The 14,499-nt window shown below is 60.8% G+C and overlaps 2 protein-coding genes across 2 annotated transcripts; both read right to left on the bottom strand.

Annotated features, from left to right (window-relative positions):
* Nucleotides 1-276: 276 nt before the first annotated feature.
* On the bottom strand, nt 277-2,768 carry HMX2 (H6 family homeobox 2). The gene is made up of 2 exons (XM_075107486.1): nt 2,318-2,768; nt 277-1,656 (listed from the first exon to the last, which is right to left on the bottom strand). The coding sequence occupies exons 1-2, from the start codon at nt 2,592-2,594 to the stop codon at nt 1,106-1,108; spliced, it is 828 nt and encodes a 275-aa protein (XP_074963587.1). The 5' UTR covers nt 2,595-2,768; the 3' UTR covers nt 277-1,105.
* Nucleotides 2,769-9,496: 6,728 nt separating this feature from the next.
* On the bottom strand, nt 9,497-12,535 carry HMX3 (H6 family homeobox 3). Its single transcript, XM_075107352.1, has 2 exons — nt 12,169-12,535; nt 9,497-11,905 (listed from the first exon to the last, which is right to left on the bottom strand). Exons 1-2 carry the CDS (start codon nt 12,482-12,484, stop codon nt 11,298-11,300), a joined length of 924 nt encoding a protein of 307 aa, XP_074963453.1. The 5' UTR covers nt 12,485-12,535; the 3' UTR covers nt 9,497-11,297.
* Nucleotides 12,536-14,499: the final 1,964 nt, after the last annotated feature.

The following is a 14,499-nucleotide window of genomic DNA, read 5'->3' as shown; positions in this document are numbered from 1 at the left end:
CTGAGCTCACCCCGGCCGGCTCCAAGGGCAGCTCGGGGCTGACAGCCGGGGTCTGCGCCTTGAAACACTGGCCGGGAAGGGCTGGGAGAGCTTTCCCGTTCCCGCGCATTGAAAATCACCTTATTTATCCCTCCGGGTCTCTCATTTCTCTGTTTTTTTTTCCCATTACCCAGCGAAGGGACCCTCGTTACCGCTGCCATAAGCATCCCCGTCCCCGGTACCGGCGGTATCCGCGGAGACAGTGGCCGCGGATTGAATACCTCTTACTGCGGGATTTACTTTGGTGCGTGAAGGATTGACTCCGTCCTCCGTGGGGAGGCGGCCGTGGGTGCCCAGGGGCGGGGAGAGGAGCCGCCGAGCGCCGGGGTCGGTCACCGAGAGCTTGCCAACCCGCTGCCGGCCACCGAGGCTCGGTGACCACGAAAACCAAAATGAACCAGAAAAACGGTCCCCGGTTCCGAAATTGCTCCTGAGGGTTTGAGAGAAGCCATTCATCTTCTAGCCCCGCGCGGGGGACCGAGCCCCCGCCATCCCGCCGCCCCACGGGCGGGTACGAGCAGGTCCGCCCGGGATTACCGGCGGGAAACGAGATGACGAGAAGGAGGCTTGGAAAAATAAATAAACCCTCGGCGTTACACGTCGTTTTCCCTCTCCCCTGCATCGGTCCGAGGCGCCGCCGGTCCTTCCCGCAGCGGCGGGTCCCGGCCGAGCCCGGCCCGGCTGCGGGGCTCCCCCCGGCCCCGGGTTACCCCTCCGGGCAGGGCCTTCCGCCCGGTGGCAACACGCGATCGAGCTGGCAAATTTACAAACGAGGCTTAAAACGTTTTATTTTGTGGGGTTTTTTTTCTTTCTTTCTTTAAAAATATTTACAGATCTGAAATAACGCTTTTTTAATTAATTTTTTTTCAAGTGGCAGGATAGCGGGAGTTGGGGGAGAGAATGACGGGGGTGCCCCCGGCGCCCCGGATTCTCCGTTTGCTCGTCCCTCCCATCAGTTTCGTTCCTCTGTCCCCACCGCGGCGGCGGCCAAGGCCCCGCAGGGACCCCCGGCCCCGGTCCCAGCCCCGACGGGGCGGCCGCGGGGATGCCCGGGGAGGGCGGCGGCTCAGTAGTCGATCTTGTTGTAGAGGTTGTAGAGCGGTAAGGCCGAGAGGTTGCTGCCGGGATAGTAGAGAGGGGCGGGGAAGGCGATGGACCGGGGCACCGGCACTCGGAGGAGGGAATTGTCTCTGAACACCAGCGGCATCCCCACCAGAGTCTGCGCCGAGGCATGGGCCATGTTGGCTGCCTCCAGCTCGGCCGAGAGCTGCCGTTTCCACTTGTTCCTGCGGTTCTGGAACCAGGTCTTTACCTGGGTCTCGGTGAGCTGCAGGCTGGAGGCCAGGCAGGCCCGCTCCGAGCTGCTCAGGTAGCGCTTCATGTCGAAGGTGGACTCCAGCTGATAGACCTGACTGCGGCTGAACACCGTGCGCGTCTTCTTCTTGGCCGCTCCGGCCTGCCGGTCCCCGCCGTCGCGCTGCCGGTCCCCGGAGGAGGGCGAGGAGGGTCCCAGAGGTTTCTCCTTTTCCTCCTTACAGTCCTGCTGGGGGGGCGAGAGGAAGGGCCCCCGCTCCCCGCCGCCCGCCGCCGCCGCCGCTCCGCTCCCCTTGGCGCTGCCTGCAACAGAGCGAGAGCGCGGGGGTCGCACGGCGGCACCGGCACCCCCCGACGGCCGAAGCCCCCACCCCCTCCGCCCCGGCTGGGGGAAGGACCGAGGCGAGTCACCGGGCAGGCACCCGCCGCCTCCGCTCCTGGTGACAGACACCGCCGCGGCCGGGGAAAACCAGCCCCTTCTGGGCTATCCCTGTCCCTCCATCACATGGGTAGGCGGACGGACGGACAGGTGGCTGTGCGTGCCCCAGTGAAGGCAGCTGAGTACCAGGCTAGGATTGCTCGCCCACCCGAGACGAGCCGGCAGATTTTACTTTATAGTGTTGCATTTCACAGACCGTTTAATCAGAATTAATGGTAAAAAATAAACACCTCTCTTCCCCCCGCCCGAGCGCTGTGAATAAGCAGAATCTAAGAAAACGAGCGTTATCTATTGCACCGCACCCCTTCGGGGGGATCAACACCGGCTGGGGTGGGAAGTGAAAAAAAAATAAAGCCACCCTATTCGCCCTTCCCCGAAAGCAGGGGGGGTGCGACATGCCCCCCCCCCCCGCCCCCAGCGGGGCCGGGCCGAGGCCGAGCCCGCCGCCGCCCTTCCCGGCGGCCGCCGGGCCCCGTCCGCCCCGTCCCGTCGCCCCGTCCGTCCGTCCGTCCCGTCGGTACTCACCGAGACAGGTGAAGCTGAGGGGCTGGTGTTTGTGGCACGCCTCGGCGGGGCCGTGCGCCTCCGGGCAGAAGCAGCCGCGGTGTTTCCAGCTCTCCTCCGGCTCCTCGTCCTCCGAGGAGAGGGAGAGGGTCCGGCCGCGGGCGGGCCAGGCGGCCGCCCTCCCGCCGGCCTCCCGGGGGGGCTCGGCGCTGCCGCTGCCCAGGATGGACTGGATGGTGAAACTGGAGATGGGAGCAGCCGCCGGACAGCACTTGCTGGGGTCTTCCTTGCTGCTCATCCTGGGTTCATAAGAAAGCAAAGGAGGGAAGCTCCCGCTTTAGAGGCGCTCGGGGGGCCGGGGTGTGCGGGAGGAGGGGGGCCGGGAGCCTGCCGTGAACCGGCGGGGGGTTTGTTTTGGGGGGTGTTTTCGACGTGCCGCTGCCGGCTCTCCCCGCGCCTGCCCAGGCGGACTGCATGCTCCTTCCCCCGCGTCCCTATTGATCTGCGGGCGGCGGGCGGCGGGGCTTCATTTGCATGGAGGTGGCCTCCGCCGCGCCAATCACGGCGGCGGCGGCCACGGAAAGTTTGGAAACCCGCGGGATCCGGGGTGGGGGTGGGTGGTTGGGGAGGGGGGGACCCGCCACCGTCAGCAAGTACCCGGGTCGGGGGAGACCCCCTGTGGGGTGCTCACCGCCGTCCCCGGGGTTCCAGGGGCGATGCTGACCCCGCGCCCCCGGGGGAGGGATGCTGAGCGCCCGCCGTGCCTCCTCGAGTGGGTGAGAGGGACGTGGGCTGAATGTCCTATGCCGGCCGGGGCGGGGTGGGTGTTGGGATAAACATCTTGTGCGTATCCAGGGAGCTTTACCCTTCGTGCTCGTTAGAGAGGAGGGGAGGGGGGAAAAAACCTGATAGGGTGTGCTGCCTGGGGAAAGCCAGAAAAAGCGAGAAACCGGGTTTTGCGCCGCAGCTGATAACAAATATCTCACGAAATGCCTCCTGAATTTCCTTCCCAGGGTCTGGGGACCGGGGGGAGCAGGGAGGGAGGGGATGTCCTCCGGCATCTCCAACTCAACTTTGTCAGGAGTGAGGGGCTCTCCCCCTCGGGGGAACAAATCACAGCGATCGCGGCTCTTCCCCCGCCACAGCTTCCCGTGGAAGGGAATATTTGCGGGCGGCAACCTGTAGCACTTGCCCCAAGGGAAGGGGGAGGGCGAGGGGCCGAGGGCAGGGACCCCACCGGGGTCCCCCACGTTTCCAGGAGGGCATGGAGCCGCGCTGGGCCCGAGGGACGCCCCAGCCCTGCCTTTGCGGGGATCCCGGTCCCTCCGGGCCTGCCCCGGGTATACGGGTGGAGGCCGATCCCCGACGGCCGCCCGGGGCCGTGGGCTGGGGCCTCCCTCCACCGGCCTGGGCCCGGCTCCCGCTTTCCCCCCGGACACGGAAGCCGCAGAAAGGAGCCCCGGTAACGGGGCCGTTGTGGAAAGCATCGCCCCGGCCACCGCCGCCACACGACCCCCGCCCCACGCTCCCCCTGCACCCGGGCAGAGCAGCCTGCCCGCTCCGCCTCCATTTCCCCGCTGCCGCCCCTCGGGAGGGCTGTGCCCCATCCCTGGGCCTTCCTCCCCGCCGGGGCCACCCGTGTCCGTAGGCAGGGGCTGCCCCCGAGCCCGCAGCTAGTCCCGGCCGGGGGACGGCACAGCTCCGGGGAGAGCACAGCGGGGGGCTGGGGGCCGGCTGGGGGGCGTCCCGCGGAGGAGAGCGAGCGGCAAACCCTGCTCCAGCTCGGAAATCCCAGTGTTTTGGGTTCCATTGGTGTCCAAGTACAATAGCCTTGGCCTTGGCAGGGGCCCCAGCACCGGGTTTTTAACCCCGGGTTGCCCGAGCGGCGTGAGGCGGGGCGGGGGGGAGGGGAGGGGGGGTTGTCCCCACCGACTCCAGCTGCTGATTCCTCCCCCCCGATGAGGTCGTTCCCCCTCTCCAGAAACATACACACACACCCCAACAAAAAAAAATCTAGTCGGGAAAGCAAAGAATGAGATGGAAATATACAAATCAATAGAGACAAATGTCAAGACGTTTTAAAATGACATTTTCATTAACTCCGAGTCACCATATTATGTCTGGTATATTGAATAACGTACTTATAATATAATTAGGTATAGCGAGATGACGACTGTTACCCAGACCAGCGGCATAATCTTTAACTACTTAACTACTTGATAGACTCATTAATGGACTAATTGATTAGGAAAAGTGTTCCAGCTCCTCCTCTCCCTGTGAGGGGCAGGTGCTGTCCTGTTTTACCACATTAACCTTTTCAGTGCTTTTCAGCAGGGTCGCGACACATTACAAATGGTCAGCTTTAATCATGATGTCAGCTCATTAACCCGGAAAGACCCCGCACTGAAATACAATTTAAGAAATCGTCCTTCATCCCGCTCTGCCGCCCCGGCAGGTCCCGCACCCGGACCCCAGCAGCCCTCCCGCGGCCGGGGAGCAGGATAAGGGGGGCTCCGGGCAAGAGCCGTCCAGGGGACCTGGGGAGACCCCTGGGGGCTGCCAGCCCTCGGGTCCTCCGCGGGGACGGGCCCGGGGCAGGGAGGGAGAACGAACCAGGAGCAGCCCCGCTCCCCCGCAGCCCCCCCATGGGACACCGCGGCGGCACCGCCGGCCTCCAGCCGCCGCCCACGCCGGCCCTCCTTCTCCGCAAAGGCCGCCAGCGGCCCGGTGTGCCTCTGGAGAGGTTCTCCCTTCCCCACTGAAGGGGGTCCCGCCCGTGGGAGCCGCCTGGGGGGGGCTGCGGAGAGGATGCTGGGGCCGGGGAGGTGGGCGCTGGCCGGGGCGGGATGCACCAGCGCGGCGGGCAGGCGTGAGGTCTGCCCGGCCGCAGCGAGAAAACGGCCAGATTTCCCTGGAATCTGCGAAATCAGGCGAAACTTGGGCAACGGCCGCTCCGTTGGGGAGGGAGAGAGAGAAGCCGAGGCAGGCTCCACGGGATGCCGGGTACCGCCGTCGGGAGGGGAGGACAGGCGGGCCGGACTGGCCCCGGCGCCGTCCCGCGGGCGGAAGCAGCCCGGCCACGCTCTCATTACCATCTAATCAAATATTCATCAGGGCAGGGGCTGGCGGCCACACTCAGAGTTTTGCGTGGGGGCAACCCCCGGCCGGCCGCTCCCCCCCACCCCCGCCCCGCAGCCCGGCCCGTCGGGGCGCAGATGATCAAACGCCTCGGCAAAGATAAACTTTGAAAGACAGAGCGAACGGTTAAAGTTTAGATCTCCAGATTATTACAATGCTCGATATTAAAGTGGCCCTGAGCAAGCTTTCAAAGGGAGCCTAATAAAAATTGATCTCCGCTGCTTTTGCAGCACTCGGAAAATAGGCTTGTTGAGCGGCCGTAATATCGGGAGAAGGTTCCCTCGGAAATGACAGATGAAGTCATAAACAAGTTTGATCTTGGAATCAAGCTTCGATAAATATTAAACACAGTCCCCTTTACACGTGTGGATTATGATATATGGCGCGTCCAAACTTTAAAATAAGGAAATACCAGAGAAAATGATCTCAATAAATTTTCTAAGTATAAACGTTGATTATGTTTCGATTTTCATTCAAGAGCCTCTGCTGCTCGTTTTTTGGTGCAAATGACATCTCGCAATAGGCTTTTGGGGAAAAGGGCTCCCTATTTGAAAAAGAGAGCCCTAGAGGTGTACAATTTATGTAATCTGTGGCTGGAAAATGAATCGTGTAATTTATTGGAAAACAGAAAGTCATGAAGATTGGATCAGCATAGCCTATCCAAGGCCCCCTATCCATCAAGTTCCAATTAACAACCTAACCAGAGAGCTTTAATGTGTTTCCAATCTAGTGGCCTGATAGACTCATCAATTCCTCTGGGAGAAATTAAGAAAATCGACCGCCCCTTGGCGTTGTAGTGTCATTCCTTTCTGCAACTATATGTCAAATTAAAAACACAATTAAAATTTAAACTGTTTCAATCAGAGGGTGCCCTGCAACCTATGTTTCACTTAATAGAACTTTGATGAAAATCTGATGGTTCCACTCCATCATGAAGGCGAATAGAGCTGAGGAGAGCAAGAGATTCTTTATATTTATTTAAAATATCGAAGCTCAGGAGAGCCAAGACCAGGTGACCGAACCTGAGAGAAGCGGAGTTTTTATTCCCGCCGAGCTGCCGCTTTCCACGGCGGCAGGAGCGCCCGGCGGGGCCGCCCCGCACGCTGCCCGGGGGACACGCATGTCCCTGCGGGGGGACGGCCGCCCCTTCCAGCGCGGCAGGGAGCGGGGCGAGGGAGTTTTAAATCGGAGGCATCGCGCTGATGGAGAGGGATTGGCTGATTTGGGCTGTAAAATATGCACGACCGGCTCGGGAGGGTCGCGGAAGGCCCGGGTGCGGACTCCCCTCCCCGCCGTCCCCCCTCGCCCCGGGGAACGTGGGGTGAGGGGCCTGTCTGGGGAAAAGCTACAGGATCTGCCCGTCCTGCCCCCCCACTTCGCCTCGATATTGATGTAAACAGGTTTAGACCTCTCCGTTCGGCAACTTTGCCAGCTTAACCCGGAGATGCGGTCGCGGGGAGGCGGTTTTGGGGGGCCCCCAGCACACCCACGCAGCGCGGGAGGCTCGGCCGAGCTGCTCCTCGCACGCAGGGGCACATGCATACACCGGGCCCGTTCCCTTTTCTACCCCACCTTTTTTTTCCCCCACATTTTTGAGGTGGTTCCAACCCCTCAGCCCCGGCTTTCGGGTGGGCGCGGGTCGGGGGGGGCCGGCCCGGGGGCGGCGGGTCCCACCGCCCCGTTCCCCATCGGACGGGAGCGGCCAGAGGAGGATAATTTGGATGTGCGAGAACAAACCAAGGTCATCAACAGCGCCGAAAGAGCTCAGGAACAATAGATTCATTTGAAACAATATTTTACAGACGTTTCGCGATCAATATGAACTGAAGCATTATGCTGTACCAATCTGTTAATGCTCTTAATGGTCTTCTCATTCCGTTAGCACACTATACCGAGTCGATAGAGTAAAGTGATTATTACAGAGACACTTGCAGAATATTTGGAAAAACACCACCCCACACACACGTATTTCCACCACTGTTTTTAAAGCGGGATTATTCCCCCGGAGCGGCTCCGAGGTGTCCCCAGCCCGTGTCCCCCCCCGTGCCTCTCCGCCCCACGTCGCGGCCCCCGCCCAAGCAAGCAAACAGTTCTCACCGACCTGTACCAGAAAATTTGCAAGACTTCGGATGAAAAAAAAGAAAAAATTTAATAATAATAACCAACCTCCCAAAGTCGCTGGCCGGGAGCGTGGGGCCGCTGGAGGGGCCGAACCACCTGCCGGCCCCTCTCCTGCCGCCTGGTCCCTACTTCAGCCCTCCGGGACGCAAAAACTCCTCTGAATCCCCAAATCTGGCGGCCGGGAAGTTTATATCTTTTCACCTCCCTGCCGCTGTTTGCTATACACATCAAGCTTCTATTTACTACCAAATAAAAGAAATACATGTGTGTTTCGCCCACAAACAGGAGAGCTAGTTCTGTTCAGCCAAGCTCAAAACAGTGGCCGAGAAGAACCGTGTTATCTCCCGAACAGCAAACAAAGGCAGAGATTTGCCGAGCGGGGCTGCAGCAGTAAACAGAAGTGCCCGCGGAGTTGCTCACAGCTTGGAGGAATGAAGCAACTTTCTTCCAATCGCACCAACCTCCCCGCCAAACAGTTTTTGTTTCTGTAAAAATGATTTTATTTTTTTTCCGCTCTCCACCACTCAAAGCGATTCCTTTCAATCCACCCGAGAGCTGCAGTTGATGCGGGCTCTTCAGAAACTTTAGGCAGGGCTGGGGGTGCGGGGTGGGGGGATAACCTTGGCAGCCCGTCCTGCTGCCCGCCGGCAAAGCTGGGTTTACTGCAGAACCCTCGCTCGCCGGGCACCATCCCCCGCCCGACGCCACCTCGTCCCTACGAGGGAGAGATTAAACAGCTCCCTTCTCGTTTTGCCGGAGCATTTGGAGGAGAGGATGGAGGTTGGGGAGATTTTGAAAGGATTGAGAAAAGCCTGAGCGCCCCGACCAGCCTCGCCGTGGATGCGGGGGGACGCAGCATCCCGCTCCGCGGGCTCCCTCCGGCCGGGCAGGGAGGAGAAGCCCGCCCAGTGCCCGGATCCCCGCTGCGGGAGGGGTGCGGGCCCGGGGACACAGAACGGGGGTCCCACGCCCTCACCCCACCGCCGGCCTCCAACGTCACTGCGCGGCTTCACAGCCTGGTGTCTGCTGGCGATTCCGCGGCGTGCAAGGACAGCAAGAAGAGGAAAAGCCGGGCTCTGCTTTTCCTTTTTTTTTTTTTTTCCTCTTCTTTTTTTTCTTAATTTAAAAAAAAAAAAGAGCGCCTCCCCGACCCCATCACTTCCCACCGAAACCAAACCTGTGCTGGGAAATGCCGCTGCCGGCGGCGGGGGGAGCAGGAGGTACCGGGCCTGCTTTCCGCGCCGGGCCTGGCACTCTCCGCACCCGCGGAAGGGCCGCGCTGCGGGGACGGAGCCGCGGAGGCGGGGGGCGACCGCCGGGGAAGGGCCGGGACCGTCCGGAATCATTTTCTGGACCGACGACAAATAAAAGTGGGGGGTTTGGGTATGTTTTTTTTTTTCCTTTTATTTTTATCCCTTGCCGTTTGATAACATCGTGCTACCGCGCCGTAAAATGGGAAGACGTATTTGCTATTACAACAATATTTTTAATGAACTGCGAGCGGCTTGTCCCAAAGTTAGTACTGCAAACAGAAAAGGCATCACTCTGTTTGTAGGCGACACAGCGAGCGGCGTATTTTGACTCCGAAACGCTGTTTATTTTTCATTTACGACCCATTGCCGGGGTTTTTATCCCAAACGAAAAGAAAACGCAGGATTATCTTTTCGCAACGCTGAGTTTTATTTTGATTTCTTTGGCCCGACATCCCGCCCTCGGCGCTATAAACACGTCGATTCGGGCCAATCTTCGGGAAGCGGAGAGCGATCGTATCTCGAAATAACTCTGCCGCGGGTATTAACACGAGTGACGGCTCCGGCCGTGAGCAGAGGGCGCGGCCCGTGGGAGGAGGGACACGACACGCTGGGGTACCTTTGGCAACCCCCCCTCCCCCCCGTGGCAGCCCCCCGGGAGAGGGGGGAGAAGGGGAGGGGAGTACCGACCCCCGCCGGGAGGCGAAGCAGCCTGAGGAAGGGGGTGGGGGTGGGGGGCAGAAGTTCAGGGGAAGCCCCCGGGGAGGCGGCCCCCGGGTGGGAGGGGACCCCCCCGCGTCTCATCCCCCCCGGCCCGTCCCGGCGAGCTCCGTGGAGTGTGGGACCGCTCGCCCGGGGTTACCCAGCTGCGATGCCTGGGCTGGGAAAGGACCCCCTCCGTGTCGGTCCGCTCCCGATCGGGGGGGGCTCCGGACACCCCCCGGCGACCCCCGCGCTCCCGACAACGCTTCTTTTATTTGCGTGTAGCTTTTGGGTTTATTTTTGTGTTTTGTTTTTTGTTTTTTTTTTTTTTTTTTCTCTCCGAAGCCACACTTTAAAAAAATTATAAGGAACGGGTTTTATTGATTTTTTTTTCCACCACAACATTAAGTTTATAACAATATAGGCTGTTTTAAAAATAGGACCGATCCCTAACAGAAAGCGAGAGGGCAGAGAGTACAACCGAAAGGGGGAAAAAAATGAAGAAACGAAACCAACCCAAACCCTTGGGAAGACGGCAAACAATTGTCAGACAACAGGTGAGCAGACACTGAGACAGAGAGAGACTAGAGGTGTCCACTCCTTGCTTGATTTCTGTCTATTAAAATCCACATACTCGATGGACTTTAGAAGAAAACTGTACATCATATCAAATAAATTAAAATTACCCTAAAGTTGATTGTCCTTCACTTTAAGCGCCCAGCTCACCGAATCTCCCTTATTTATTCGTGTAAGCTGGGCTGATGCTTATTCCTATGCCCTGCTCCTCTCTTCTCACTTTCCTCCACTTTTAATTCTTTTTCATTTTATTTTGTACAACATGAATGAACGCGGTTATACAATGCTAAACCCCCTTTCCTCACCATCCAAATAAAAGCAGTGCTTTAAGATTCGTCGTACAATATTGCACAGTTCAAAAGTACAATAATAATAATAATTAGTATTACAAAAGAAAGCAAAAGGGTACAGAGTTTTTCTCCCCAAAATACCGAAATAACTTTACAAGGAAAGAAAAAAAAAGCCAACCCAGCAACTAGGAAAACAATAATTATAAACAAGAATTAAAAATATCTAAGTAAACGATAATAAATAAGGGTCACTCAAAGTGTGCGGGTGTGTTTAATGGTTCGCTTTGAGGCTGCATTTCTTGCTCGTGATAAAGTCCCGTGTCAGAGAACCGAAAGGTACAAAACGTGGGGAAGCAAGGAGGCAAATCGGTACCGAGGTGAGCTCAAACGGCAAGCCGCGGTCCATGAAGTTTGAGTCACGACAGGATCAGGAGCCTGAACAATTTGGAGGCAGAAGGAGAGGTCCGAAAGGAACAGGAATTCACCTTCCCGTTAGCGTTTGGCAAATCTCGAGGAGTGGCCTGGGATCATTTTTTTTTAATTATTATTATCCTTTTTTTTTCTTTTTACTTTTTTTTTTTTACAAAAATAAAACTAAAGCCACAGAGACCATCGCGGTTTTTGTCCACGTTTACAAAAGGTGTGACAGCTCCAGGGTTCTCTACAAGTTACGCTTTCATTTTCCTTATTCCACCCCCTCCCCGTTTTTTGTTGTTTATTTTTTTTTGTTTGTTTCTTAAATTTTCGTGACTTTCCTCCTAGCACCACCCGCCGAGGGGTCCCCCCACCCCCACACCCCTCTCCCCCCGCCCCCCCAGCTCCGCAGACCCCGGCCGGCTGAACCCCACGAGCGGCTGGAGTACTTACAAGCGGGCTGGTGACTTGCGCGCCTCTCCGCGCCCCTCCGCGCAGCGGCGGGCGGGTTCAGACGGGCCGGAGGAGCGGCACGGAGGTGACCACGGGGTGGGAATAGTAGACAGGGTGAGGGAAGGTGAGGAGGGGCTGGGTACCGGGGGCTCCGCCGCCCCCCGCGCCCCCCTCCGCGCCCGAGTTCTCGTGGTAGAGGATGGGGACGCGGACGATGCGCTGCGCGGCGGCGTGGGAGAGGTTGGCTGCCTCCAGCTCGGCCGCCAGCTGCCTCTTCCACTTGTTGCGGCGATTTTGGAACCAAATCTTCACCTGGGTCTCTGTCAGGTGGAGGGAGGCGGCCAGGCCGGCCCGCTCCGAGCTGCTCAGGTAGCGCTTCATGTCGAAGGTGGACTCCAGCTGGAAAACCTGGCTGCGGCTGAACACCGTGCGCGTCTTCTTCTTGCGGCAGGGTTTCTTCTCCGGGCTCTCCTCCCGCTTCTTCCAGTCCTCCGCGCCGCCCTCCTTCTTCGCCTCCTCCGAGTCGCTCTCCTCCAGAACGATCTCGTCGGGGCTCTTGGAGTCCAGCTCCTTCTGCTCCCCCTCCGCCTTCAGCAGCGGCTCCGGGGAGTCCCGGTCGGTACCCGAGGCGGGGGACGAGTCCCTCAGCAGGGATTTCTCGGCGGCTGGAAGGGAAGGGTGAGGGAGGAGGTGTGGGGAGGGATAAGGGACACAAAGAGACACCTTCACCGCTCGGCCCCCGCATCCCGTCGGGGGAAGCAGGACAAGCCGGCCGGACCCTCGCCGCCAGCCACCCTCTCCCCGCTCCGCCGCCGCCGCCCCGCCGGAGAGGGATGGAGGGAGGGATGGAGAGAGGGAGGGAGGGATGGAGAGAGGGAGGAATGGAGGGATGGAGGAAGAGATGGAGGGATGGAGGGGGCAGCCGTACCTTCTGTGCGGGGCAGGTGGGCTCCGGCGGGGGTCAGGGCGTAGGGGTACCACCAGGTCTGGGCGCGCTCCAGGCAGTGGGCGCTCAGGGCGAAGCGCGGCGCCGGGATCTCGAAGCGGGGGAAGGCGAGGTCCCCCACCTGCGAGAGGGCGAAGCCGCCGCCGTCCACCGCCGCCTTGCCCGACGGGGCGAACAGCGCCCGCGGCTGCTTGGGGGGCGCCTTGGGGGGGTCGCCGTTGAGCAGGTTCTTGATGTAGAAGGACTCCTTGGCGGGCGGCGGCGGGGCGCTGGGCGGCTCCTGCCCGGTCTCCGGCATCCTCCGGTGCCCGCCCGGCTCCTGCCCGCCGCTGGCCCCGCTGCCCGCGCCCGGCGCGCAGGTGGCGGCTCCCGGCGGGGCGGGGGAGAGGCGCGGCGGGGCGGCGTGGGAGCGCGGCGGCGGGGCCGGCCGGGGGCCCCTCGCATGGGGCGGCGGCAGGGCGGGGGGCCGATGGGACCCGCGCAGCCCGCGGCACCGGGGGGCTGCTGCGGGCGGGCGGAGAGCCGGGGTCGTCGCAGCCGCCGCCGCCTCCCGCCGCCGCTGCTGCTGCGTCAAGCTGGCGCCGGATGCTAATGATGAAATCAAAATGTCATCCAAGTTAAACGCGGGGAGCACACGGCGATTGGGCACGCACAATGGCAAATGGGATTAGGCGGGGAGGCGGCCGGGAGGGAGAAGGCTCGGCGCAGCCCCTGCCCGCGGCCGCCGCGGCCCCGGCCCCCCCCCGCGCCGTGCTGCCGCGGCTGGAGGCTCCGAGCGCCCGCCCGTTATTGCCTTTACATAGTCCAATTAGGCGGCAAATGAGGATGGGGCTATTAGCACAAAGGGATCCCGGATCGGCTGAAGCACCACGGGAGCGGCGGGAGGCGAATGGCACGGACCGCGCCGCTCCCGCCACAAAACCGCCCCTCCTCGCCCCGCCGCGCCGCCTCCCCCCCCCCCCCCCGCCGCGTCCCCCCTCCCGCCCCGCACCGTCGGTAACAAAAGCCGCCGGCGCCGGGGGTGAGCGGGCCGAGCCGGGCTGCGGGATCCCCCTTCGCCTCGCTCAGCCAGACCGGGCCGCGCCGGGCTCTGCCCCGGGGCAGGCACGACGTGGCAGAAGGCGGGATGGTTGCGGGGCGGCGGGGGGGATCTGTCCCCCCGCTCACGGAGCCCCTCTGCCTCCCTGCGCCGGTCCCGACGGGACACCGTCGAGCCCGCGGCGGAGGGGCGGTGGGGTGTGGGCGCTGCGGGACACGGCATGACCCGACCCAGCAGAGCCCGGCCCAGCCCGCCGCCGCTCCCGGGCCCCGGCCCCGTGCCGGGCACAGGTCGCCCCCTGCCGGGCTGCGCCGCCCCCGGGGGAACGCCCGGCGTCCCCCACCCGCGTCCCGAGACCGGCGGGTCGGGGCTCCCGCCAGCCGCGGCGGCACCGCAGTGTCCCTCGGCCCCGCACGGTACACCCGGGGCGGCGGGGGCTCTGGCCCCAGGCGGCCGCGGCGGTACCTCCGGGACAGATGCGGTACCGAGTGTTGCCCGTGGGTCCGTCCGCTCCGCCGGCGGCTGGGGAGGGCTGCAGGAGCGGCTCCCCTTTGGAGCTGAGTCCGTAACGGAGGTCAGCGTCCGGATGGACAGGGGAAAGGGAAAGGGAAAGGGAAAGGGAAAGGGAAAGGGAAAGGGAAAGGGAAAAGGAAAGGGAAAGGGAAAGGGAAAGGGAAAGGGAAAGGGAAAGGGAAAGGGAAAAGGAAAGGGAAAGGGAAAGGGAAAGGGAAAGGGAAAGGGAAAGGGAAAGGGAAAGGGAAAGGGAAAGGGAAGGAAAGGGAAGGAAAGGGAAGGGAAGGAAAGGGAAGGAAAGGAAAGGAAAGGAAAGGAAAGGAAAGGAAAGGAAAGGAAAGGAAAGGAAAGGAAAGGAAAGGAAAGGAAAGGAAAGGAAAGGAAAGGAAAGGAAAGGAAAGGAAAGGAAAGGAAAGGAAAGGAAAGGAAAGGAAAGGAAAGGAAAGGAAAGGAAAGGAAAGGAAAGGAAAGGAAAGGAAAGGAAAGGAAAGGGGAGGGGAGGAAAGGGGAGGGGAGGGGAGGGGAGGGGAGGGGAGGAAAGGAGAGGAGAGGAGAGGAAAGGAGAGGAGAGGAGAGGAAAGGAAAGGAGAGGAAAGGAGAGGAGGAAGGAAGGAAGGAAGGAAGGAAGGAAGGAAGGAAGGAAGGAAGGAAGGAAGGAAGGAAGGAAGGAAGGAAGGAAGGAAGGAAGGAAGGTGAAGAGCACATACCAGCCTCTCAGCCCTGATGTGCTTCTAAACATTTGAAATACATGCACTGCAAAA

The sequence above is a fragment of the Phalacrocorax aristotelis genome, chromosome 12 (genome assembly GCF_949628215.1).
Source record: "Phalacrocorax aristotelis chromosome 12, bGulAri2.1, whole genome shotgun sequence".
Taxonomy (NCBI): domain Eukaryota; kingdom Metazoa; phylum Chordata; class Aves; order Suliformes; family Phalacrocoracidae; genus Phalacrocorax; species Phalacrocorax aristotelis.
This window is presented reverse-complemented; position numbering and strand designations above follow the sequence as displayed.